Raw genomic sequence first — 27986 nt, 5'->3', positions numbered from 1 at the left:
TGTCTTCCTTGAGTGCTCCTTTAGCACCTGGATCATCCACTGATTGTTTGGCAGGCTTCCTGCTTCTGATGTATTTAAAAATGTTTTTGCTGTTAGTTTTTGTGTATTTTTCTAATTGCTCTTCATATTCTTTTTTGTCCTGCCCAATTATACTTTTACATTTGAGTTGCCACAGTTTATGCTCGTTTTTGTTTTCCTCTGTAGGATTTGACTTCCTATTTTTAAAGGATGTCTTTTTGTCTCAAACCTCCTCTGTTTAGCCAGGGTGGTTTTTTGGTCCTTTTTTTTTTTTTAACTTGGGGTATTGTGATGGGGTGTACACCCCACACTGGAGTGTAAGGGGTTAATGGGGGCCCAATTAATCTAGTAGAGTGAATGCCCTCGTTAGAGGAACAGGCTCACCTGTGCAGGAGCAGGCAGGGCCTGTATAAAGCCTGTATGTAACTAGCAGCCTACAGGGCTGCCACTGGGAAAGACTGCAGGAAAGTAGATTGTAGCCACTCTCTGAGTGGAGGGAGTTGGAGGCTGGCAAAGCTGGACTGGGGGGAAGATAAATAAGCAGGAAGAAGCCTAGGTAACAGCAGCAAGGAGTAGGACTGTACATGGACTGTAGTTGCTTGTTATATGGTCCCTGGGCTGGAACCCAGTGTAGAAGACAGGCCTGGGTTCTCCTACCAGCCACTGGGGCGTGGCAAGGGCATTGGAGCTGCCAGCAAGCAGGTCTGGAAAGACTGTGAATTCCCTGGAAAGGGGGGATCTTAGTGACCTGGCTGGAGGGCCATGCCCTGAAGAGGAGATGGCAGGTCCGGGAATGAGTGGGGCTGTAGAGAGAGACAATATGAGGGAAGGTGCCACTGGAGGAGGAGCGCATGCCTGGCAGAGCTAATTCCCAGGATGGCCAGCAGAAGGCCCTGCAAGTGGTGAGTGGACACGTGACAGGCATACATATACTTTGGGCCTCTGTTATGCTGTTTTTAAATAGTTTCCATGGAGCTTGCAGGCATATCACTCTTAACTGTTCCTGTTAATTTCCCTTTAACTAGCTGCCTCATTTTTGTGTAGTTCCACTTTTTTAAATTAAATGCTACTGCGATGGGTTTCTTTGGTATTCTCCCTCCCCCTGAATGTTAAATTTAATTATATTATGGTCACTATTGCTGTGTGGTTCATGTACATTCACCTCTGGGACCTGATCCTTTGCTCCACTTTGAACTAAATCAAGAATGTCCTCTCTCTTTGTGGGTTCCAGGATTAGCTGCTTCAAGAAGCAGTCATTAATGATGTCTAGAAATGTTGTCTCTGCATGCCACCCTGGGGTGACAGTTGCCAGTCAATATGGGGAAATAACCCATTATTAATGGGTTTTCTGTTTTTGTAGCCTCTCTAATCTCCCTGAGTGTTTCACAATCACCGTCACCATCCTAGTCAGGTGGTTGATGGTATATTCCTACTGCTCTACAGCCTGATTGTATCCACAGACACCTGGGACAAAATCAGTCTCATGGTGAAAAAGTCAGTAGCACCTGAGAGAGGCAAGTTTGAACTCTCTGTGTGCAGATCAGCAGTCTCAGCTTTGCATGCTAAGGACAAATTGCCTTGGTTGCTTGGCTATTGCTCTGTATTTCCCATAAAGATGAGAGAAGTTTGTATTAAAACAAACACACTTTGTGGGAATCTTGGAAAAATCTTTTTTTCAAGATTTCCTAATTTCTTACTGCTTTGGTATAAGACCAGATCAGGCTGCTGAGGGAGGGAAAAACCTTACTGTAGCAAGGAACATAGGAAATACTATACTTGGTCAGGCTAGTCAGTACTCTAGTCCAGTATCCTAACTCTGACAGCTGCCAGAACCAGGTGCATCAGAGGGTGGTACAGTAGGCATAGGTAGCTCTAGTTCTGAGCTGAGTTCTCACCACACTCTGAAATGGCGCTCAGTACTTCTAGTGGTTTACATCTTCAAAGCACCATGCAACCATTCAATACTCAGCAGAAGGAAGTGGCAGGATCCTTTTGGCGTGGGACTTCAGTCTACAGTGAACAAAACACTGGGAAGTGTACAAGTGGGAAAAATCCATTATTGCCAGGGAAATGGACTGGATAATCTAACCTCCAACTCTACCTTCTGGGATGTTTCATTCATGTTGAGTTCACATTGGGGTTACTGTCTGGGCAGAGTTTGAAAGAATATACGTGTCAGCAGTAGTAAAAGAAATCAAGAGGGCAGGAGCATTGGCCAATCTGGGGTTGTTCTCCAATGTATTGGCTTTTGCCTTTTCCCCTGCAAGGTCTTTGGGGCAGGAATTCTGTATTTTGTTTGGCTTCCCCTCTTTGTATTGTAAAGAGCCATGCCCACTTCTTACAGAAATAATCTTTGGTTTTTCTTTCACACAAAATAAGGTCTTTTTGCAGCTTTTACATCTCTGTTCCCATACATTAATCTATATGGGCAAAAACCAAAGACCCCTTATTCTGCCTTTTTGATTTTAGAGAAAATGGAAACTTGTCCATCAGCAGGAAATATTCAGAGGGGTGACTTGAATTGCCAGAAAGTCTCTGCCATCTCCAGCAGGCAGGATGATTACACAAGACCAGGGCCTCTTTGCAGATTAAATCTATTACATTTAGATACGTCTCACTAGAGTTAGTATCAACAAAGTTATCGGATCAGAACATCTTTGGAGGCAGTGACATCTGTGCTATGAAACTGTTTGCCCTGGGAGGCCCACTCCTGCTCCAGCACTGCTGCATGGCCTGGAGTTGGGAATGTTCAGCACCGCTAGCACAGCATGGGACACAGACATTTTAGAACTTTACAAAGCAACTGAAACTTCTGCCTTCATCTGCCTGCGAGTCCCAGCCAGCACCACACTCTGAGCACATTTTACGATGGGTTCAGCATTTTCTGTGAATGTGATGGGAGAGGACAATTGTTAAAACCATGTATTTTTTAAAAAGATGGGTTTCCACACATGCAGCAAGCCTCATTCTTCCCACTTCACACTGGCCTTTCCTCTCCTGGCTTAGATCATAGCGACACCTCAGAGCTAACCATTCATTGCAGCTTATTGACCAAAGGACTGATGCCCTGAGCAAAAGCTATGATCACCCAGAGGGCAAAAATATTAAATCTTCTCCTAGGAAGAGAGAGATGATGGACTCACAAGGCTGGAAGTGATTGGCCCTGTGCAGGTCTTCATTTGTTTAAAAGCATTACAGGCCGGTGGATTGCACTGAGTTGTCCTCATCACTCACATTCTTGTGCCATGACAGTGAGTAAATCAAACCATCTCTCCATAGGACTTCATGGCTGTTACCGTTACAAGAGTCAAAACCAGACACGTCTCCTCTTATAGTCCTAAAGTAGCCATTGTATATACAGGATGCCCCAGTGGGCTACCAAAAGGTGGGGAGAGCCCTGAAGGGCCACTTGTTCCTTTGTGGTAGGTTCTAGGAGCACTGCCTTCTGTAGAACCATCTCTACCATCTGGGGTTAGGGAGGCCAGTACTGGAATTATGCCAGAGCTGAAACCTGCTCATTCAATAACGGGCCCTATGGCTCTCACCATGGAAGACCTGACTAAATGTAATAGAGCCTTCTCTTTCTGGCAGCTGCATTCACCACCGTGGTCAGGGCCTGAGACAGTTCCTTGAAGGCCTGAAGACTTTGCTTTCTCATACTGTACAGAACATGTATTCTAGGTCTTATCAAAGAGCATCAGCCTGACCCAACTGTCTGCCTTGGAAAGAGTCTTGGCACTTAGCCCTAGATAACAGCAAAAGCGTTCGGGTAGAGCAAACATGCAGGACTCTTGTTCTCGTAAGAGTCATATGGATTTATCAGCTTTAATTGCAAAGACTCAATAATCGATTCAAACAGATTATACAGAGATGTGTATGTGGGTGCACATGCGTCATCCTCATTTCCATCTTCATGCCTATATGGAGAGCGAGTTTCCATTGTAACTCTAACAGGGAAACTAACAAGCTTCCAAAAAGTTGCCCCCTCTTTCCTGAGCCCCCATGTGATCAGCCTGAACTATGAACAGCAATGGCAGTAGACCGTGTAGGTGCACATGCTTCATTTAGAGCATAGACCAGACTAAGTATGCCTTGGGTCATGTTCAAGGCTTTAGTCTGGTTACAGAACACAGTGAGGTCTAACCTACACTACACCTTAGAACCATGTCATAACTGGGTTGGAGGCCAAGCAGGGGGTAACCACATCCCAGGAATCTGTTGTAACTGGAGTGTTTCTGGGGCTTAAGCAAGTCAGAGGGACAGACATTTGCCTCCTGAGCACCACTGGACACTGAGTCACTTCACAATCTCTTTATGTTGTTGATGGCTGTTATAAAACAATAATTCCTCTTGAATAAAGCATCTCACTGAACATTAAATACATTCTGGCACATCGGAGAAACATCAGGCTTCAATAAAACAAAATCTATTAAAATAGACAGCTATCAGGCCTATTCTTGTATTTTATAATAAGTGAGAGAAGGCCATAAGGATAAGGCACTTTCAAAACTAAGAAGCACAGTTAATTTGATCTCCTGTACTGGCTTTAGTCCTGTTGTACGTAGGATTTGGTTTCAGGTTACATGCACCAGCCCCACTAGGCAACTAATTTCCATTTATTTCAATGATTTTTTAAAATTAAAGTTTTTGGAGTAGGGATAGGGAGAGAGTCTCTGAATTCCTTTCACTTATTCCCCCACCTCCAAACACACTCACCCACCCAGGCGGAGTCGGAGCAACTACACCATCAGCTGAGGCTGGCAGGATGCAATGCCACTGAAAGCTCACCCATATGCTCCAAGCACCAGTTGGGCTGCCCCTGCAGTAGTATTCCCAGCTCCAGCTGACCCAGGAAATTCAGGACCTAAATGCACTTCTTGTGGCAGCAACATTCAAGGTCACACTTTTAAAAACAAATTCAGTGCATAGATTTCAAACCCTTCCTATCTAAAGTTTATCCCCAAACATTCACAGAGCACGACATGAAAGAACTGGCTGAATTCTCCATGAGCCATGGCTTTCCACATTCAGGAGACTGACCATTTCCTTCCTCACCCTCTGGGCAAAGGCCCTTCTCCCAGGCCCATACTTGTGCTATTGTAACCCACACACCTCCTGGGTGTGGTGTTCTGTCCCATTTAAGAGAGAGTGCTCTACTACCGTAGCTAATAAAAGTTTGGCTCAATGGGCTGTACAAAAGAGGCTAATTTCCTCTGCAGATGCACTCCAGTCAGATGTTTAGTGGTGTTTTAATCAGATTTATCTGAAAACCATTTCCTAGGTTTATAAAATCTTAATTTAAGGAAATGCCCCTCCCAGCAGTGAGAGAATCAAGCCCACCATCCAGCCTGCTTTGGAACCAGCATGGGCTAGAGTGTACTTGAGGGGTCTAAAACCTTCCTCAAATGTGCCCTACTGTGTAAATACAGATTCCGAGTTCTCTTTAGAAGCCAATTTCAGGCCAATAATTTGGTGCCTTAGCAATAATAAATAATAATAAATGATCACTTAGATTGTGCTTGTATTGTTAGGATTCCAAAGTAGTTTACAAACAAACCAGTATCCAAACTCTAGGGATCATTTCACCTCCCCAGTGAAATGCAGTCAGCTCTGGGGTGGGACAGAGAGTTGTTGGCAGTTAGAGTTAACAGCTAACAACACTACCCAACTGTGTAAGATAGTAACAGTATGAATATAGAACACTTACAGCATTTTACATCTTCAAAACATGTGTAAACATTAAGTTAAGGAAGTGAAGAAGTTGTATCAATTAAGAATTGCAGGGGGAATTTAGATGAGAAAAATGTAATTAACCGAGTGGTACCTGGCGAGTCCCATCAGGCATATAAAATATACCATATTACTTTGAAGCCCTACATCATGGGATACTTTGCAAGCATGGGAGGTGAAATGTATTAGCTCAGCTTCACAGGAGATAATTTACTCTTTGGATTTTTCAGCAAATTTCCATATTCAGTTGTTTCTAAGTATTTCATTTTCTTTTTAAGGGTATCAAAAGGAATTTGTGAGTTGGAGGAACACAAAACAGCCCCTTCCATGATGGGGAGGGGGGAGGGGCAAACAGGAGGGCAGTAGGAATTGTATAGTAACAAAATGCTGTCATAATTGTTGATGGGCTGGGAACTTGTACCCAAACCTCAGCCTGGCACAAATTTAAAACCCTCCTGAAAATAGGGAATTAGATGTAGAGACAAAGATCATGAAGCTAGCAGCAGGGTGAAGCGCATGGATGAAATTCAGGGATCCATCTGGCAGTGTCCTGATTTCTATCTGTCTTTTGAAATCTCAGGGATTGGAGGATATGTGAGATCACAGGTGGCTTGGAGATGATTTCAATGCAGCTCTGAGGGATTTTTCCTTGGCTTGTTCACCATGTGTATTTGATCTCGCTTATTCAGCCTTTTTTGCTTTTCGTTTCCGTGTGCCTTCATTCAGCTCCTCCTTAGATTTCGCAGGAGGGGAAGTATCATGGGAATCCTCATAGTGGTCATGGTGACTGTTGTGCCCACTAGAAACAGAGCCAAAGAGTACTGGGCAGATGAAGCCTTCTATTGGAGCAAACGGCGAGGTATGCAAGTGAGTTGCAGTCATAAACACCTGTCATGAAACATCAGAGATGGGCAGTTACAGATCACATACCTCACCTGTTAAATACTAGTTGGCATAGGCACTGACTCCGTGGGTGGTCTGGGGCTGGAGCACCCACGGGGGAAAAATTGGTGGGTGGTCTGCACCCACCGGTAGCTCCCTGCCCTGCCCCCTAGCTCACCTCTGCCTACTCCCGAGTGCACTTTCCCTGCTTCTCCCCCTAGCTCTCAGCACTTGCTGCCGAAAAACAGCTGTTTCGTGGCAGCAAGTGCTTGGGGGGGTGGGAAATGCGGTGCGCTCAGGGAATAGGTGGGGCTGGGGCAGGGATTTGGGGAAGGGGGTCCAATAGGGGCAGGTAGCAGGTGGAGTTGGGGCGGGGACTTTGGGGAAGGGGTTGGAATAGGGGTAGGGCAGGACTGGGAGGAGGTGGGGAAGGGGTGGGGTGAGAGGCGAGGGTGGGGGAGGGCGAGCACCCACCAATGCTGGGAAAAGTTGGCATCTATGCTAGTTGTCAAGGAATATTCCTGCCCCAGCTCCCTGAACCTTTTGTAGAGAGAGTGAATATTGCTAAGTGATTTGGGTCTTCAGTGCTGGGACCCTAATCTCCCATATCTCTGGAAGACTGGGAGAATTCAACACCCAGTTTCTTTACAGGCTAACTACAGTGTGAACACCCAGGGCTATCAATAACAGCCTAGGAGGGTCACCCAGAGCTTGGGCAAGAGCTTGTCCTAGGGCTTCTCTTGAACGCAAGCCAATGGAGTCCCTCTGCCTTACTCATTGCTAATTGTCCTTGCCAAAAATGCCATTTTCAACATTTCAGGCCAACTACTTTTTAAACTTCATAAAAGAAAAACTCTTACTGCCAACACCCACTAGTCAGAACTGCAGCACCCTACATGGAAATATTTGTACATTAGGTAAGGGGACATTGGATAGAATCTGACTAAACAAAAATGTAAAGCAGCATCCCAGAAGGGAGAGTTTTACATTAAACTGATTAACTCTTCCAATCTGACTCGTTACCCTGTGGCAATATGCACACACACACACCCCGGCTCCACACCTGTGTGGGGATATGCCTCCCCCAAGCTGCTGTCTCTCTAACTCTGGCAATCCTGTCCCTGCCAACCTCATGCCATACCCCTATGGTGATACCACCACCCCAACCTGTCTTTGTACCCCTGTGGTGATGCATCTCCCCAGCCTGACTCTGTACCCCAGTGGTGATATGGCCCCCCAACTTAGTTATGTACTCCTGAGGCAATGCACACCCCTTCTTTCCTTTGGTTTTGTAGACTCTTTAGCTGCAAACCTGTTGTAAACTCACCTTGCAAACAATCATAAACATGGTGAAGAAGAAGATGAGGTTGGCTTTAGAGATGGGGAGCCAGTGAGTCTGCTGCAGGGTGAAGAGGATTGCTCCATACAGACTGGCTTTTGTTGGGCTAGGAAAGAAATTAGGTCTCATTTCATACAGCACATCAAGTAGAATTGCACAGAATAGGAGGCACTGTTCTTGGATATGTTCTTGGTCTGAGAGAACTTATTCTAGATACTTACAAGGTCATATGAAGAATTTCATTTGTTTCTGGCTTCCAGACTCCACGCAGCAGCTGCTCAAAATTAGACACCAAGGTAATGCCAGAACCTAGGAAACAGTTAAAAGTGCAGTGGTGAAATCACCAAACCAGAAGAGCCCTGCAAAAGCACAACTTTTCCCAATCATATGGGAACCAGGCTAGTCCTAAAAGGAATAAAAGGGTCATAAGACCCATTCCTGATCAAAACAAAAGTAATCCTAAAACCAACCTTGGAGCCAAAGCTAAACTCTTGTACAGCTCTGTAAAGTGTTGTCATGTAGGGGAAGGGTATCTGGTCCCCATCTCAATCAGCAGGGCTGACACAGACTAAACACCCTGTTAGCAAAAACCCTAAGGAAAATGGATTTAAACCTTTTGGCATAGACAGAAACACCCTGAAAAATATATAGGTGAGTCATAGCTAGTGGTTACATGAATGGGACAGGGAACTAGGAGATCTTGAATCTTATCTCCAGATCTGCTACTGACTCCCAGTGTGGCCTCAGGCAATTCTCTGTGCCTCGGTTTCCCCACCAATAAAATGGGAATGATGACCCAATTCACAACTGTGCTACAAAGATTAAATAATCTTTTTGTTAAGCATCATTATTAGGAACCCATTAGCTTCATCCCTAGCTCACTACTGAGAGACATGATGCAAGTGCCTCTGCTGCACTTCCAGACTTTCCTCTCCCTCTCTTCAGGGGCTGAGTGTACCACTCATAAGTTACAGGATCTCAGGATTTACCTTTGACCCATCCCGTAACCACCATAATGAACCATCCATGGTGGTAATGGTGGTGAGCGTGGTGGATCCCAACAGCAATTTTACGAACTCTAACCACCTCCTTCATTGCCACAAAGATGAGCTTCACAGGCAAGAAGCTGACACACTTGTAGAAGAGGTTCATGGGGCAGAAGAAAATCAAGTACCTGGAACAAAACCACAAAGAGTTCAAGCAGTGACCCATCTGTCCCAATTGGACTGTGTAGGAGATGGTGAGAGAATAGTGTCTGTGCTGTCATTCTGAGTCACTGAGTCATGGAGAAGGCAATGCTGGGTGCTGCTTGCACAGAATACAAAATCCCCTTTGGTATTAGGAAACTAAACTTTTCAGTGTCTGTTGAATTCTGCAGACACTTTACCATCATGATCAACACAAAAGGGTACACAATTTCACTGAAGTGCTTGCACTCATTCCACGTCTACCCCAAACACAGCCTCTTTTCAGAGCCAGTACATAACTGAGGCATCTATGAACAGAAATAACCCAAATGTAGGTTAACTTTAGCTCATCTCATCAAAAACTTAGGTCATCAGATTAACTGGAAACTAGGTCCAGAAATTCAAAAGACTATTCCATACTCCTCCCTATCTAATCCCCTCCTTTTCCTAATTCACCCAAATTGGGCACTGTGAGTACCCCCCTCCTCCCCCCCAAAGTGTGAAAGACTCACCATACTGCCGTGGCCAGGAGCACACTAGAGTTATTGCTGAAATAGTCAATAGGAGCTTCCCCAAGTAACATATCAGCAAGAATATAACTTCCAAAGCAATGAAGCATAGCACAAAGCCATGAGGCAACAGGGCTCTGATGGGACATCTCAACAGCTCCTGTGAAGATTCCAATTGAGAAAATATAATCTACACACACATCACAACCCCAAGGCTTTGTCTTGCCAGAAGACTTGACCTGCATGCTCTCCATCAGAAAAAGGGCAGAGAACAGTATTCATGTAAAGAAAAACTAATTGTATTGACAGAGATTCCCCCAGCAGGCATACAATCATGAAGCAATTGGACTATCCCAAACAACATAACTGATCAGCTAGGCAGAGAATAACTAAACCAGTGTATGTGAAATAAAATTACGAAGTGGAAGGGCTAACTTCTCTTCCCTCTAACTTCTGATAATCCTTAATAGCGGCAGCTGAGATTCCAGTTGTAACCCAACAAATTTCAGTGCATAGATCTAGGTAGTTTTCTAAGAATTTGGGTTGCACAAAAATGCTAGCTAGAGTTGCATTGACAATAAAAGGAAATTCTCACACAACAGTCTGTGATATAAGCATGTGTCACAGGAAGTGAGCCAAGTTTTATTACAGTTTGTGGAGGATGGAAACTATTCTGAGCAGTGTGATGAGGCCTAGCGGCTCCATGTAGAACCATGGCTGGGAGTAGAGCAGTAGTGGGCTAGGGAGCCCCTGTCCCACTGGAGGAACAGTTTAAAAGGCCACTGGTCCCTCAGGAAAAGGGGCGGGGGGGATGGAGTTGAATGAGGACACAAGGCTGATGTTGAGTTATGTCAGGAGTAGCAACAATTTTTGTGAAGGCTGCCCTACTAGCAGGGGCTTGGATTCCTGCTGCTGCCCCCACTCCCCTGGGGGAGTGGAAGACCCTAAATCAGATTGATTGAACAGGCCACTAAGACACCGAGAAGCATCTGCTAAGCCAATGATCATGCCTCAAACTGAAGGAGTTCCAGACTGGTAGGCAGTAACTAGAGGAAAACAATTTGGGGTTATCTCAATAACTAGGCCTGATGCTTTGATAAACCCCTAGGATCCTGGGTTGAGACCTGGTGGAGTGGATGGGCTTGGGTCTCTACCTTGTCCCTCCCCTTGCTCCTCTGTGGTGTCAGAATCTCTGGGGGAGCAATTGGATGATGTAGGGGTGATTGAGGCTGCAGCTGGGGCCCCTACTGGGACAACTAAACTGGCAGAAACCATAAGTCTTTTAACCTGACCATTAAGCTAGTTAGTTAGTCATTGGACTTTCCTATTACAAGCAGTCACCTTTTTCACACTAAATCCAACTGCAGAGGGGCTTCCTCTAGGATTCTATGGGATTTTACAGTATTGGTCCTGTTTGAGATACTGCAAATAGAGTGTGGAGAGTACCGTGCCAAGCCAGCCTGCCTGGACTTCTTTTGCCCCCATATTTGCCATCACCATGGAACCAGAGGCTTGACTTACCCTGAAAGATAAGTCACTGACTTGGTTCTGAGGCCTACTTAAAGATGCACTTTGTCTAGCTAATAGAAGAAAAACCTCGTTTATAGTTTGACACGAGACTACGGTGACGGGAACACCTGGTCGAAAAGGGACCCTGGTGGCTCCAGTCAGAACCGCTGACCGGGCATTAAAAGTCCAGTTGGTGGTGCTGCAGCGCTAAGGCAGGTTAGTCCCTACCTGTCCTGGCTCTGTGCTGCGCCCCAGAAGCAGCCAGCATGTCCGGCTCATAGGAGGGGGAGGCCAGGAGGCTCTGTGTGCTGCCCCTGGCCCGAGCACCAGCTCCGCACTCCCATTGGCCAGGAACCGCAGCCAATGGGAGCTGTGGGGGTGTTGCCTGCAGGCAAGAGCAACAGGCAGAGCTGCCACACCTCCGTCTAGGAGCCAGACCTGCTGCTGGCCACTTCTGGGGTGCAGCACAGTCTGCAGTGCCAGGACAGGCAGGAAGCCTGCCTTAGCCACCCTGCTTCACCGTTGACTGGGAGCCGCCAGAGGTAAGCCCATGCTCCAGCCCTGAGCCCTCCCAAACCAGAGCCCCCTCCTGCACTCCAAATGCTGCATCCCTGGCCCCACACCCTGAACCTCTCATTTCTGGCCCCACCCCAGAGCTTGCACCCCCCCAGTGAGAGCCCTCACCCCCTCCTTCACCCCAACCCCCTGCCTCAGCCCAGTGAAAGTAAGGGTGGTGGGAGAGCGAGCCACCAAGAGAGGGGGAATGTAGTGAGTGAGGGGTGGGGCCTCGGGGAAGGGGCAGGGCTAGGGTGTTCAGTTTTTTGGGATTAGAAAGTTGGCAACCCTACATGAGACCCCTGGTGAGACAGGGGATCTTATTGTTTACATGACTTAAACTCTGGTGAAAGTGCCAGACTGACAGACGTCCTAAGCAACAGTGAAAGCTGCCCTGATAGTGTACCTCACCTCAGACTTGGGGGCCACTACTGCCTGTAGAGATGAGGGGAGTTCAGTCTCTGACTCATTTGCTCATTGGCCTCTCTGCGACCCCCAGAAAGGGGAATAGTTCAGCCTCTATGAATATTGAGCATTGCCCAGTAGACTTTGGAAGAAAGGTGCCCCTTAAGAACATGCTTTGGACACCTGTTTTCTGGGCACTGGACTCAGACCCACCAACTTGTTTAATTCAGGGATCACTGAACAGCCAAGAGACAGTAAACAATTTTTGGTCACAACCAACTCTCATGGAGTTACAGGGTCTGCTCTAGGCCCCAGTCGCAGAGTCTGCTCGGGGCGGGGGCAGCACGCAGAGCCCCCTGGCCTCCCCCTCCTATGAGCCGGACGTGTTGGTTGCTTCTGGGGCACAGCGCAGAGCCAGGACAGGTAGGGACTAGCCTGCCTTAGGGCTGCAGCACCACCAAGCGGACATTTAAGGCTCGGTCAGCAGTGCTGACTGGAGCCACCAGGGTCCCTTTTTGACCAGGTGTTCCAGTCACCGTAGTCTCATGTCAAACTATGGTAACCAGTCTCCTGGGAGTGACCCTTTAGTGTCCTAGGCCCCTGTAATTCCACAGGGGCAGGCCCAGGGCCTCCAAGACTGGGCCTTCAGCACCAGCAATTGCTGTCTTTCTCTGTGGCTCCGAGTAAATCCAGTCAAGCCAGAGTCCTGTGAGAGGCTTAAATGCTCCCTGAAGGGGCTCAGTGTATCTCAGGGAGTATTTACAGCAACACAGGCAGCCTTTTAAAAAAAACAAGGTAGCCATTTATTAATCACCTGGCTACACAATCTTATGGTCCTTATGTTAGCACAGACACAGAAGTTACACTGTAGTCCAGGGGTCGGCAACCTTTCAGAAGTGGTGTGCCAAGTCTTAATTTATTCGCGGTAATTTAAGGTTTTGTGTGACAGTAATACATTTTACATTTACAGGGGCCGGCAGATGGAACCCCAGACTGGCAGCGGGCTGAGCCACTCAGCCGGTCCGCTCAGCCCGCTGCCAGTCTGGAGTGGCTCAGCCCGCTGCTGGTCTGGGGTTCCGGCCGCCGGCCCCACTCAGCCCATTGCCAGCCCAGGTTCTGTCCATCCAGGCCGGCAGCAGGCTCAGCAGCTCAGCCCGCTGCCGGTCTGGGGTCCCAGCCACCGGCCCCTGCCAGCCAGGGTCCCGGCCGCTGGCCCTGCTCAGCCCGCTGCCGGCCCGGGCTTCTGTCCATCCAGGCCGGCAGTGGGCTGAGCGGGGCCAGCGGCCGGGATCCCAGGCTGGCAGCAGCATGCCACAGTAAATCAGCTTGTGTGCCGACCCCTGCGTAGTCCATCCTATCCAAACCAGTGCCATGATGAGCCAGCCAAGCTGTAATGGACTCCAGCTGTAGCTCTCCCCAGGTCCGGGCTCCTCAGGCCCTCCAAAAAGCAGCCCTTCTTCCAGTCACCTGACACCTTGTTCTCCAGCTCAGTTCACAAGTCCGACCTCCAGCTGTTGGGGTTTCCTGCTGTTTCATTGGGGCATCTTTTTGTCTTGCTGGACTCTCTGATTTGAGTGAGATTAAGCCAGTTCTTCAATGACTCCATTTATTCCACCCAGACAGGGAGGTGAGACACACACCTCCTTGCTCCTGGAACAGTGCAGGAGACATGTTAACTCCAGCAATGCAACATTCGGGGGAAACTGAGGCATGCCTAGGATTCACTAAAAAGTTACAGAAAATTCCCACTTCCAGTCCACTCTAGGCTGGTGTGAAGACCTGACAACAAACAGGTGAAGAGCTCTGTGTCCTGCTACAGATTCCCCCACAGAACATGTAGGGCAGAATGGCTCAATCTGTAGTCTATTTAGTGTTAATACTTAAGTATTAAGTATAAGTATCAAGGACACTAACAAAAACCGATCTAGAACCTTATTAGCTTATTTCTAAAGCAGCCTCCAGCTAAGGTGGTTGGGTTGCTGGGCAAAAACACACAGGAAAACCATTCTGATCAAGAGCTCCTAGAACGTATACAGGACAAAACAGAGGCCATCTAGTACAGGAAAAAGCGGGGACACAGGGTCAACAAGCTCAGATTAAATTATCTATTAAAATAAAAAAATGATTAAGGTGTTGCTGAGGGGATTGCAAGGAATAGTCATGTTCATGTCCTAGGACTCATCACTGCAGAAGCCCAATCACTGGCTAGCCTGAACTGTGACAATCAGACACAACACATGATTTTCAAGGAGGTGGTCTTAAATTTGGACAGACCTGATTTTAAGCAGGACAAGACCTCTGGTATCTATTTTCCTTGCTCCAGGCTAGGAGAAGAGATAGCAACCTTGTTAAGATTTATATTTATTATAAAATATTCTTCCAGATGTGTTGCAGGTATTACAAAGAAGCATATTAAATTCATTTTCATCTGTTTATATTATATTAATGTGCTCTCTGTGCTTTGGAGACTATTTGATTTGCAGGTCCCTTTCACAAGGTGTTACAATTCAACTAGACAAAATTCCAGTTAAGGTGAAGAGACTGGAATAAGAAACGCAAACGAGTCTATGGGTTTCTGCAACCTGTGTGAGATCTGAGGGGTCAGGATTGTGTAGATGAGCCCATAGAGAGCTCTTGTTCTCCCTGAATTAATCAGGTTTCAGAGTAGCAGCCGTGTTAGTCTGTATCCGCAAAAAAAACAGGAGTACTTGTGGCACCTTAAAGACTAACAAATTTATTTAAGCATGAGCTTTCGTGAGCTACAGCTCACTTCTTCGGATGCATAGAATGGAACACACAGACGGGATATTTATACATACAGAGAACATGAAAAGGTGGAAGTATGCATACCAACAGGCAGAGTCTAATCAATTGAGATGAGCTATCGTTAGCAGGAGGAAAAAACCTCTCTCCTCAGGCCCTATTGCTATCCTTGCAACAAAGCCCGATGCCAGCTCTGTCCACATATCCATTCAAGTGACACCATCATAGGACCTAATCACATCAGACACGCCATCAGGGGCTCATACACCTGCACATCTACCAACGTGATATATGCCATCATGTGCCAGCAATGCCCCTCTGCCATGTACATTGGCCAAACCGGACAGTCTCTACGCAAAAGAATAAATGGACACAAATCTGACATCAGGAATCATAACATTCAAAAACCAGTGGGAGACACTTCAACCTCTCTAACCACTCAGTGACAGACTTGAAGGTGGCAATTTTGCAACAAAAAAACTTCAAAAACAGACTCCAAAGAGAAACTGCTGAACTTGAATTAATATGCAAACTAGATACTATTAACTGTGGGTTAAACAAAGACTGGGAATGGTTGGGTCATTACACCAATTGCATCTATTTCCCTATGTTAAGTTCTCCTCACACCTTCTATGGGCCATCTTAATTATCACTTCAAAAAGTTTTTTTCCTCCTGCTAACGATAGCTCATCTCAATTGATTAGACTCTGCCTGTTGGTATGCATACTTCCACCTTTTCATGTTCTCTGTATGTATAAATATCCCCTGTCTGTGTGTTCCATTCTATGCATCCGAAGAAGTGAGCTGTAGCTCACGAAAGCTCATGCTTAAATAAATTTGTTAGTCTTTAAGGTGCCACAAGTACTCCTGTTTTTTTGCTGAATTAATCACTGTCCTATTGCTCAGGACACTAACACTAAACTCTCAATAAGGGAAACTTCCCATTTCTTCTTTGCCCATATTTATTTCATAACTATACAGCCATGTAAGGCCAGAAGCTGGTTCTGTTTTGATAGTTCTACCCTATATATATCTTGAAACTTTGTAACATTTTCAATGTGATAGGGACAGTGGAATTCTCTTCAGTTCTTTTTATGTGAAATAATATATATAAAAGCTCTAAATACATTTGCAAGATGGAAATACCATATAAATAACCATTAGGGCTGTCAAATGATTAAAAAAATAATCATGATTAATCATGCAATTAAAAAGATTAATTGTGTGATTAATCGCACTGTTAAACAATAATAGAATACCATTTATTTAAATGTTTTGGATATTTTCTATGTTTACAAATATACTGATTTCAGTTACAACCCAGAATACCAAGTGTACGGTGTTCACTTTATATTTTTGATTACAAATATTTGTGCTGTAAAAAACAAAAGAACGAGTATTTTTCAGTTTACCTCATACAAGTACTGTAATGCAATCTCTTTGGCCTAGTCTACACTGGGGGGGGGGGGTCAAACTAAGGTACGCAAGTTCAGCTACGCTATTCACGTAGCTGAACTCGAACTACCTTAGTTCAAACTACTCACCCGTCCAGACGCCGCGGGATCGAAGTCCGTGGCTCCCCCATCGACTCCGCCACCGCCGTTCGCGGTGGTGGAGTTCCGGAGTCGACGGGAGCGCATTCGGAGTTCGAACTATCGCGTCTAGATTAGATGCGATAGTTCGAACTCCGAGAAGTCTAACTCTATGCGTCGACCTGGTAGGTAAGTATAGACCTACCCTTTATCAAGAAAGTTGAACTAAGGTAATATAAAGGTAATAATTGGAGATATACCAATCTCCTAGAACTGGAAGGGACCTTGAAAGGTCATCTAGTCCAGCCCCCTGCCTTCACTAGCAGGACCAATTTTTTTGCCCCAGATCCCTAAGTGGCCTCCTCAAGGATTACAACTTACAAATGTAGAATTATGTACAAAAAATAACTGCGCTCAAAAACAAAATGTAAAATTTTAGAACCTTCAAGTCTACTCAGTCCTACTTCTTGTTCATCTAGTCACTCAGACAAACAAGTTTGTTTACATTTGCAGGAGATAATACCCACTTCTTGTTTACAATGTCACCTGAAAGTGCAAACAGGTGTTCTCATGGCACTGTTATAGCCGGCATTGCAAGATATTTGTGCCAGATTCGCTAAAGATTCATATGTCCCTTCATCTTCAACCACCATTCCAGAGGACATGCGTCCATATTGATGACAGGTTCTGCTCGATAATGATCCAAATCAGTGTAGACTGATGCATTTATGGTTTCATCTTCTGAGTCAGATGCCACCAACAGAAGGTTGATTTTCTTTTTTGGTGGTTCGGGTTCTGTAGTTTCCGCATCAGAGTGTTGCTCTTTTAAGACTTCTGAAAGCAAGCGCCACACCTCATCCCTCTCAGATTTTGGAAGGGACTTCAGATTCTTAAACCTTGGGTTGAGTGCTGTAGCTACCTTTAGAAATCTCACATTGGTACCTTATTTGCATGTTGTCAAATCTGCAGAGAAAGTGTTCTTAAAATGAACCACATGTGCTGGGTCATCATCCGAGACTGCTATAATATGAAATACATGGCAGAATGCGGGTAAAACAGAGCAGGAGACATACTCTTCTCCCCCAAGGAGTTCAGTCAAAATGTAATTTAACACATTATTTTTTTAACAAGTGTCATCAGCATGAAAGCATGTCCTCTGGAATGGTAGCCAAAGCATGAAGGAGCATACGAATGTTTAGCATATCTGGCATGTAAATACCTTGCAATGCCGACTACAAAAGTGCCACGTGAACACCTGTTCTCACTTTCAGGTGACATTGTAAATAAGAAGCTAGCAGCATTATCTCCAGTAAATGTAATTGTTTGTCTTAGCGATTGGCTGAATAAGAAGTAGGACTGAGTGGACTTGTAGTCTCTAAAGTTTTTTTACATTGTTTTGTTTTTGAGTGCAGTTATGTAAGGAAAAAAAATCTACATTTGTAAGTTGCACTTTCACAATAAAGAGATTTCATTACGGTACTTGTATGAGATGAATTGAAAAACACACTTTCTTGATCGTTTTTACAGTGCAAATATTTTTAGTAAAAACATAAAGCGAGCACTGTACACTTTGTATTCTGTGTTGTAATTTATATCAATATGGTTGAAAATGTAGAACATCCAAAAATAGTTAAAGTTCAATTTTTGTTCTATTGTTTAACAGTGTGATTAAAACTGCGATTTAATCGTGATTAATTCTGAGTTAATTGTATACGTTAACTGTGATTAATCAACAGCCTTAATAACAATTCAATATTAATTGCTTTTGTCCATGTCTTACAAATAAACCCTGAACCTGCAGAGTTTATGCAGGGCATCAATTATTGAAGTGACTAAATAGATAAATAACCTATGAGTATTGGGGACAAACATATATTAAACTGCAAAAGTATTCAGTAGTTTCATGTGTAACCAGACATCCTCGTATTTTTTTTTCTAAGCATTTTTATAAGACAGTCTCCCTCCTCCCCCATTAATGCAGAAGTAGAAAGCTCACTAAGCCAGTCTGTATCTGAAGGCAGAATTGCAGATTTCTGTTTTCTCCAAATAATCCTTTTGGCTACTAAAATAGTTACTGCAATCCATTTCTTAATGATAACTGGTAATACCAACTCATCTCGCACTCCTAAAATACACAGGCGTGGAGAAGGAATGATAGCAACACTCTCTTTTTGAGAGAGCACTCTATATGGTGTTTCAGAATGCGTGCATTTTTTAACAGGTATAGAGATGTGTAAAAGGTTGGTATATAGCTGTTTGCGTCTCCTTGACAACAGTTGATTGCAACAATCTAACCTTAAACAAACGTTCCGGAGGCCAGTAGTACCTGCTTATTATCTTGTTCTGGAAGAATCACAAGGATAAAGAACTCAAAGTATCTTTCACATTTAGCCAGGATATTCTCCCAGGTTTCTGTTGTGAGAATAAGGCTACGTTGGTGGTTGTCTTTCTTTTTTTCCTCCTTACCACCCCCCACCCCCAGTGTTCTTTGAAATTGAGAGGGTAATGCAAAGCATTAAGCCACCTGTAGCAGGGTGGGTCCTGCTCCTGCCCGAAGGGGTAAAAAAAAGTGGGCAGGCTTGGTGAAGAAAGCCTTTAGGGCTGGCTTGGGGAAGTGGCTGCTGGGGGGGGGGGGCCCCCAAACTGAGGAGCAGGGCCTAGGCAAAGGCAGGGAGGCCAGGAGCTCCAGTCTCTCTCTCTCTCCAGAGAGAGAGGCTGCTTGGCTGCTGAGACTAGATACCTGTACCTGAGTGGCTGGGGAACAGGGGCTGGAGGGGGGGGGGGAGAGCCAGGCAGCCCCAGCAGCCGCAGGGCAAACCCCCACGGTAGGCCAGGGGGTTGGGGGGGGGCAGGGCAACAGGGGGGGGGGCAGCAGCAGCAGGTCCCCCCCCCTGCCCTGATGATGAGATGTGTGATGTGCAGTCCCAGGGCAGGGGGGGGACTGGGCCACACCTGTGTCAGTAGCCACTACTGGCGCGGCGGGGGGGATAGTAGGGAGGGGGGGGAGGGGAGGGGACCAGATTATCATAGAGGGGCGGGGGGGAGGGGAGGAGGGCCGGGGAAGCAGCGGGGAGCAGCCGCCCAGCCGCGGCGCAGGGGACCGGACAGAGACACCGGGGCGACACCACCAGGGAGGCGGCAGGGGCGACCACCCTGTGACCACCTATAAATAATTGCTGCTTAGTGACTTTTGTTTCCATATTAACATGCTCTTCTAGAGGTGAGAGAGATGAAACAGACCAATTGTCCCCTAGCCTTGCATGAATCCTTGAGCATAGCTGCTGAAAGAAGGAACTGTGAGACTGCAGTAGTTGTTTGTTACACTGACCTCCTTCAATTACATGTGTATCATCCTGAATGATATATTTAATTTTTGTTAATTATTTTTCTATCCAAATTTTCTTACACATGGAATTGGACTTGAAGCAGGGGTTATCCCATAGTTGTGTGAGAAGAGAATTAGTAAGACGATGTTGTAATCATCTTAATGCGTTGCATGATGCCCCATGTAGATGCAAAGACTGGATTTTTCCTTAAGGGTGTGGGTAGCCTCTTAAGGTATATAAAAGAAGAGAGGGAACCAAAGGGCATAGCTAAGATTATTTTCCTATTTCAATCCCTTCAATTCTCTTTGTCACTGATTTAATTGAAACTCTACCAATTGCATTAAATTACTATAAATATGATCACAACTTGTGGGCCTCAGCAGACATTGATATGATCTGATTTAATTGAAGTCTATGAACTGGCCAAGAGTTAACCCCTGGTGCAGCTGTTACTCTCTATAGATGCCAGAAGGAATGATGATCTGATATTTTGTTTTGGAAACTGATAGCTCGCCACTGTCTAAAAATATGCATTGGCCTCAGCCTAGGGGCCCTCTAGAACCCCTGCACCACCTGTTCCCCTCATTCATCACAAAATAATCAATTAACACACAAACAGTGATCCTGAAGCTTTAAGATAAGAGAAAGGGGTTATATGATTCTTTGCTTCTCCTGCGCTGGCTTTCAGCTGCCCTGTAGAGTAGAAAATGGTGCCAGTCTATTAAGCATAGCTGCCATTTTTCTGCTAATCAACTCCTTACTCCCAAGAACAATCTGCTGCTTTTTGTGTATCGGGAAAACTTCCCTCTTCCCCCAAAGTCTACCATCACAGACATGTTTCTGCAGGAAAACTTTTTAAAAACAAATTCTGCAAGATGCTCTATAACCTTGAACTCATACCAGCATCCTATATATGGTGTTTCAACTAGTGTTTACTAGTTGTCAACTACAAATTGCCAAGTGCTCAGTAAGAAGTAGACTGTCAGGGCCCGACTACAATTAACTTTACTTGCTTAAAGAAACGGGTCTTGGATTTTTTATTTTACCTTTTGCTGAACCTCAGAAATGATAGGCACAAATGCATGTCAAAAAAAAATGTTCTAGGCAGTAAAGATTCTGAATGCAATGAGAAATTATTTTAAAATATTCTGTCAGAACACATCCTTCATCAGATCTGCCCCCTCCCTGCTCTGTCCAAGTTGGAATCCTTTGAGGTGAAAGCAGCTATTACATCTGGCAAATAATTACCCAATGCGGCCCCCGTCTGCAGGGGACAGAACTCAGTTCAATAAGTACACTGGCAGGCCATAGAATGAAACGATGGTAAAATTCTGTTCTGCTAAGTTAACATTATACACTGTTACCAACAAAGCCCTACTTCAGTAATAATGACTGGAGCCTGCCTTAGTCAAATTATGCCTAGCCCACACTACTCAGCTATAAAGAGACCTCTCTCTCAAATATGTTTGGGACTGCTGAAAAATCCAGTAAAAATAAAATAACTATGATAGCTTTTTAGGCAGTTTCTTTAGGAGTTAATATCAGCCTTGAAGTTTACATACAACATCCTGATCTCATCTGCCATATAACACCATGTAATCTCACCCAAAAAGCAAATAGTATATTACTATCCACTCCCTGATCTCAACTATAGAAGCTGTAGACTGAATGACACTAGGAACATAGCAAGAGGCTACACACACTGCTCTGTAACCCAAGAATGTTTTTACCTGGCTTGCATACTTAAATAATGTTTTTATTTATTTTTTTAGTCACTTCTTAAGTATTCATCTCAGGGCTTCCTGTTGGGAGTGGCCTGTAAGTGAGCAAACAAGGAAAACCAGGAAGCTCTATTTACAGAGACTAACAAAAAATGTTGTAAATCCACTAGTACAGAAATCTACTTTATATTGAATAAAGCAGAATCTGAGCATGCCAAAGCCACACTGACATGGATTATTCCTTATTTATTAGGCAATTATTCTGACAAATTCAGAGGTGAATTTTTTTTTTGAGGGACATCTTCATATATTGCTGATGTCCAACTAGTCACCTTGTCCAACAGCTGACTAATTCCGGATGGGGATGAAATATACATTCAAACAGAACAATTCCTGAACCCCAGATATGCTGCCTCAAAGGCACTGCATGGAGAACTTTAAGAATATTTGTGAAGTTGACATCTCCCTTCAGTTTAGGATTTTTAGATTCCAGGAACCTTCTTGGTTCTGGTGAATTTCCAAGTCATACTGCCCAAGTTTGCTACCCTCTAGAACTGGATACTAACCAAATTACATTCAAGATGACACATCACTCTTATCTGAAAAGCATGCTCTAATAACAGAAGTCATTTATAATCAAACCTTTGGTGGCAGAATTCCTGTACAAGCTAATTTAATTCCAATCCATTTACAGGAGCTCTGACCTCTCTCTTTGGCACAAATAAGGATGGTGACAAGGCATATACATGGGATCCATGAAAAAACCAGAAGGGCTGCATTCTACGATATCTGCTTGGTACTCCCATTACCTCGGTGAGTAGCACAGGTGTAAGCAACAGCAGAATTCAGAAGGTGAAGTCTAAAAGTGACAGATTTAATGTCCATGCTTTTGTTGTCGGTCTAAATGCTCGTTGGAGGAATGATTTGCTAGGTGGATGTAGTGTGAATATTTTCACACTGACAAATATCAAAATGCCTTTAGATGGGCATAGCCGACTGGCAGAGAGAGACCTCTCATTTATGGTTTCTTTGAGCAATTATGTCAACCATGGCTAGTCCATGCAGGCATAATGCAGGCAGGGGCCACGAGAGCTGCGCACACACTGATCTGCCACTGCACATTAATTCTGATCTGCAATCCTAGTTACAGGAACTCACACATCTCTGCTAATGCATCTCATTCCTGAGCTGCTATCCCAGTTCTGGTCTCTTATTGAGCAGAAGCTGACAAATTTTGTGGCAGCACTAGTGGACATTAGGATGCAGCTTCAGCTGCAGTATGAACCCAGGTCTCTTATAGTAAAAGGAGAGCATACTAATTCACTCCCCTCCCCTCCCATCCTCCCAGCACTAGCCCTGTCCAGTTAAGTAGACCTGTTGTTAAGTGGTTCAAAGGATTCATGTACTCTTCCTTCTGATTAGACTCATCTTACCAGGAAGTGACTGAGAATTCTGATTATAATTATTTTATAACCAACTAAAATTAGTTTTCAAGAGCAGATCTCTCTACTAGTTGTCACGCTGAGCTCAAAACCAGTCAAATCAGGAACCATTTTTTTAATGAGCTGCTGGAGAAAAATGATGCTATTAATGGGACTCTTCCTTGCATCAGCCACTTTAATAACCAATCCTTGAGCTTCCCCAAAGACCTAGTACTTAACAGACTCTTCTTCTGTTAAGGATTTTAGAGAGATTTTTATTAAGACCTTAAAAACTACCTGTTGCTCTAAGTGTGATTGATTGATTTTGGTTTTTTTGGTTGGTTGGGTTGGTTTGGTTTGGTTTGTTAGTTTGGAGAACAGACAGTCACACTCTGGCAAGGCTGAGACTGCACCCAAAAAAGTATCTGTTTCAGGCTCACCATCATGGTAAAGCAGGTCAAAAAAAAAATTGGCAGATGAGATGTGAGGAGAGGCATAGTTGGCACCCACTGCAGTCTTCATAGAATCATAGAAGATTAAGGTTGGAAGAGACCTCAGGAGGTATCTAGTCCAACCCCCTGTTCAAAGCAGGACCAAGATGTACATGGAATCCATCTAGTAGCTCAGCAGAGGATACCTGCATCTGTTTGGAAAAACTGCTGCTCATAATAGGGATGGTCTAAGACAAGTTTACTACTGTGCTGAGGCAGAACGAGGGCTGCACTTGATGACTTATTGAGGTACCTTCTGGCTCTGTTTGTATGATTTTTATGAAACTCTTCTTTCAGATTTACTTTTACTCAAAAATAGAGCTGTTGATTAATCACACTGTTAAACAATAGAATACCAATTGACATTTATTAAATATTGTGGATGTTTTTCAATATTTTCAAATATATTTATTTCAATTACAACATAGAATACATAAGAACATAAGAATGGCCATACTGGGGCAGACCAAGGGTCCATCCAGCCCACCATCCTGTCTGCCAACAGTAGCCAATGCCAGGTGCCCGAGAGGGAGTGAACCTAACAGGCAATGATCAAGTGATCTCTCTCCTGCCATCCATCTCCATCCTTTGACAAACAGAGGCTAGGGACACCATTCCTTACCCATCCTGGCTAACAGCCATTAATGGACTTAACCTCCATTAATTTATTTAGTTCTCTTTTTAAACCATGTTATAGTCCTAGCCTTTACAACCTCCTCACGTAAGGAGTTCCACAGGTTGATTGTGCGCTGTGTGAAGATCTTCCTTTTATTCGTTTTAAACCAGCTGCCCACTAATTTCATTCAGTGACCCCTAATTCTTGTATTATGGGAATAAGTAAATAACTTTTCCTTATCCACTTTCTCCACATCACCCAGATGCACGAAAGATTCATATAGCCCATCATGCTTCAACCATCATTCCAGAGAACATGGGTCCATCAGTGGTGAGCTTGAGCCGGTTCGCACCGGTTCGCGCGATCCGGTTGTTAAATTTAGCAGCCCTTATAGAACTGGTTGTTCCAGGACAACCAGTTCTATAAGGGCTGATAAACTTAACAAAAGCTCTGGCCCAAGCTCACTTCCCCCTCCTCTCCTGCTCCGCCCCCTTTCTCCTCCCCCTCCCCTGCTTCCCGCGAATCAGATGTTCGCGGGAAGCCTGAACAAGCGACAGGCAGGCAGGCAGGTAAGCTGGTGAGGGGGGGAGGCGCGGCGGGGCTCGGCTCCTGCCCCGGGGTCCGGCCGGGCGGGGCGCGGCTGGGCTCGGGTCCTGCCCTGGGGTCCGGCGCAGCAGGGCTCGGCTCCTGCCCCGGGGTCCGGCCGGGCGGCGGGGCAGGGCGCGGCGGGGCTCGGCTCCTGCCCCGGGGTCCGGCCGGGCGGTGGGCGCGCGGGCGGGCGCGGCTCCTGCCCGAGGTCGGCCGGGCGGCGTGGCGGGGCGGGGCGCGTCTCCTGCCCCGGGGTCCGGCCGGGCGGCGCGGTGGGGCGCGGCGGGGCGCGGCTCCTGCCCCGGGGTCCGGCCGGGCGGCGCGGCGGGGCTCGGCTCCTGCCCCGGGGAGTTGGGCCCCGCGGTTCCAGCCGAGCGGCTTGGCCCCCAGTGCTGGCCGGGCTCGGGGAGTTGGGCCCCGCGGCGCCGGTCGTGGTCCTGGCGGAGTGGACCCGGTCCCAGCTCCAGGCAGTGTGGTAAGGGGGCAGGGAGGGGGTGGGTTGTGGGGGGTTGGATAGGGGTCAGGGCGGTCAGAGGGCAGGGAACAGGGTGAATGAACGGGGGCAAGGGTCCCGGGGAACAGTCAGGAAAGAGCAGGGGTTGGATGAGGTGGTGGGGGCAGTCAGGGACAGGGAGAAGGGGTGGTTGGATGGGGTAGGGGTCCTGGGGGGCCATCGAGAATGAGAGGAGGGGTTAGGTGGGGCAGCAAGGGGCAGTCAGGGGACAGGGAAGGGGGGATGGGTCAGGGCTCCCAGGGTGTGTGTGTCAAGGAACATGAGGGGTTGGATGGGTCACGACCCCCCCCCGGGGGGGGGGGAGGAGGGAACCGGTTGTTAATATTTTGGCAGCTCATCACTGCTGATGATGGATTCTGCCCAATAACAATCCAAATCAATGCTGACCGACACATGTTCATTTTCATCATCTGAGTAGACAGGATATTGGGCTAGATGGACCTTTGGTCTGACCCGGTACGGCTGTTCTTCTGTTTTTATGTTCTTATGGGATATAAATCCCTTGCAATGCTAACTGCAAAAGTTCCATGTGAACATCTGTTCTCACTTTCAGGTGACATTGTGAACAAGAAGCTGGCAGCATTATCTCCCGTTAATGTAAACAAACTTGTTTGTTTGAGTGATTGGCTGAAGAAGCAGTAGGACTGAGTGGACTTGTAGGCTCTAAAGTTTTACATTGTTTTGTTTTTGAATGCAGTTTATTTTTTGTGCATACTATTTTTACAATATTTGTAATAAATAAATATAAAGTGAACAGTCCTCACTTTATTGATTTCAATTACAACACAGAACATATATTTTAAAATGTGGAAAACATCCAAAAAATATATAAATGGTATTTTATTGTTTAATAGCGTGCTTAATCATGACTAATTTTTTTTAAGTGCTTAACAGCCCTACTCAAAAACTTACATGCAGAATAATCTGTAAGAAGGTGTCCCCTTGTAGACACTTTCCATTTGTAAGCTGCCATCCTTCTGATTCTAATTTCAGAAAGGAATTAGACATGGAGAAGTAGGCAAAATAACTGGAAATGGTACACAAGGGAAAGACTCAAATACAGCAAATAACCCAAAAGGAAGTCCTATGTGACAGGAAGCCAGCGAAACTTGAGACTGTTTCATTTTTATCTAAAATTTCTCTGCAATAAGGTCTTACAGCAACAGCTAATAGACAACCCAGGCAGCTATTATTTGGCAGCCTCTGTTCTTGAATTAAATGTTTACTCTTAACATCAGTACTGTGCTTTGAACCATAAAGCACTGCAAGTGCTCAATGTTATTTACTGAAGTTTTCATGCACATGCAGCTTTTTCTACCTCTATATCCTAGCCAATTCAGTGCAATTAAATTAAATCTTAATTGGTATGACAAACTATGCTGTCATTGCCATAGGCAGAGTACAGTAATGCCAAGTGTCTCAGTACATCAGCTGCCTACTCAGAATAGGGTTATGCAGCCATATCTATGTTCATTTTATATTATTGACTAAGTGACAGATTACTACAGAGCAGATTACACTCTCTCATTTCTTTCCTTTGGCCTCAGGTTAGGCACATTTTCCATCTATGACCCTTGCCCATCCCACATGTTGGAACCCCTCAACTCCTGTGTTCAAAATCTTTCTTAGCAGGACAAGCTACAGGTCTTGCCCAAGTTCAACCACAGTCTAATCAGCATTGCTCTAGGACAGTTTCACAGTCCTTTACGTGGATCTGGCATTATTGTCCAGACCTGCTTCAGTGATGAGATACCACATAGTGTGGTGCCATCTCTTTCCTTTCTCCTAGTGCTGTTAACTTTTTCTTCCTTGCTTTTTATTAACAGAATCGGTTAATTGGAGGATCCTTCAGTCTTGTACTTCTTGGTATTTTGAACACTGATGTAGAAATTTCTTATTTTCAATCTCTACCCTTGACATGGTTACCTTGTGGATCCTCCTAGGGTCTCCTGGCCAGTGTTTCCTGAACTTTCTCTGCCAGTTTGTTTCTGAGCTTAGTGGACATCTGCCTAGTTTGTGTATTTCAGTGGGAGTGAGGTATGGGCAAGCGAGACACTTCTGTGCAGGCAGCGAGGGAGCAGTTCCTCTGGTTGTGTAGTCCCTCGCTACCCCTCCCCCGACCCGCTGAGTGACGGGCTATTTTCTGAGTCGGTGATCACTTACCGGACCTGCTTGTCCCCGACCTTATATAGACACGGCCTGTGCTGCACACCGGTGCCCTGCGGGGGAGGGGATCCCACAGGGCCTGGGAATGGAAGGAAGAGGCGAGGGGGCAGTCGGGGGTGGAGAGCTAGGGGAGGGCTGCTGGAGGGGATGAAGGGGAATAAGGGACCCCATGGGCCAGCTTGAGGGTGTGGGGCAGCCTGAGCGGGATGACCCCCCCCCCATAAGCCCCGAGGCAGCCGGAGGGAGAGGGAGGAGGAACCCCCCCTTCCCCCACTCTGCGCTGCCGGAACAAGGGGCCCCTGGCTAAGGCGGGTGTGGGGCTCAGGCCACAGGCAGCCCGCGCCCCCAGGCACACCGCTCCCGCACTGACCTGGCTCGTACGTGAGGTAGAGGATGGAGACGATGAAGTAGCCCAGGTCGAAGAGCGGGAAGACAGGCACCCGGGCGAAGGCGGCCGCCAGCTCCCCGAGCTGCAGGGCCCCCGCTAGCTCCATGGCCGCAGCCTCCCGCGACCCGGGCAGAGAACGGGGCTGAGGAGCCGGCAGCGCTCGGAGCCCATGGGACTGGAGCGCCCTCCCGCCCGCTGCCGGGCTCCGGCTAGCGTGGAGCCGCCCACCCCAGTCGGGCCGCCCCCGGGCCCGCCTCCTCCGCTGCCCTGTCCGGGCGCCGCGCTCTGGGCTGCGGGGCCGGGTCCTCCTGTCCCTGGACACAGAC

The 27986-nt window shown here is 46.2% G+C and overlaps 1 protein-coding gene and 1 long non-coding RNA gene across 5 annotated transcripts; one reads left to right on the top strand and one right to left on the bottom strand.

The window, feature by feature from the left end:
- Positions 1-88: 88 nt before the first annotated feature.
- On the top strand, positions 89-25719 carry LOC120391619. The gene is made up of 3 exons (XR_005591414.1): positions 89-920; positions 22171-22289; positions 25660-25719. It is a non-coding gene; the product is annotated as an uncharacterized LOC120391619 (long non-coding RNA).
- On the bottom strand, positions 4315-27848 carry TMEM38A (transmembrane protein 38A). Of its 4 annotated transcripts, none has more exons than XM_039515462.1 (7): positions 27643-27754; positions 27270-27351; positions 9669-9825; positions 8959-9143; positions 8191-8278; positions 7958-8075; positions 4315-6636 (listed from the first exon to the last, which is right to left on the bottom strand). In XM_039515462.1, the coding sequence occupies exons 3-7, from the start codon at positions 9812-9814 to the stop codon at positions 6430-6432; spliced, it is 744 nt and encodes a 247-aa protein (XP_039371396.1). In that variant the 5' UTR covers positions 9815-9825; positions 27270-27351; positions 27643-27754; the 3' UTR covers positions 4315-6429. The 4 variants fall into 4 exon arrangements, with proteins under 4 accessions (XP_039371396.1, XP_039371394.1, XP_039371393.1 ...); XM_039515460.1 differs by lacking the exons at positions 27270-27351; positions 27643-27754 and adding exons at positions 13602-13784; positions 18426-18568; XM_039515459.1 differs by lacking the exon at positions 27270-27351 and having other exon boundaries at positions 27643-27848.
- Positions 27849-27986: the final 138 nt, after the last annotated feature.

The sequence above is a fragment of the Mauremys reevesii genome, linkage group 26 (genome assembly GCF_016161935.1).
Source record: "Mauremys reevesii isolate NIE-2019 linkage group 26, ASM1616193v1, whole genome shotgun sequence".
In the NCBI taxonomy this organism is placed as follows: domain Eukaryota; kingdom Metazoa; phylum Chordata; order Testudines; family Geoemydidae; genus Mauremys; species Mauremys reevesii.
Note: the sequence above shows the minus strand (reverse complement) of the source record. Positions and strands in the feature narration are given on the sequence as shown.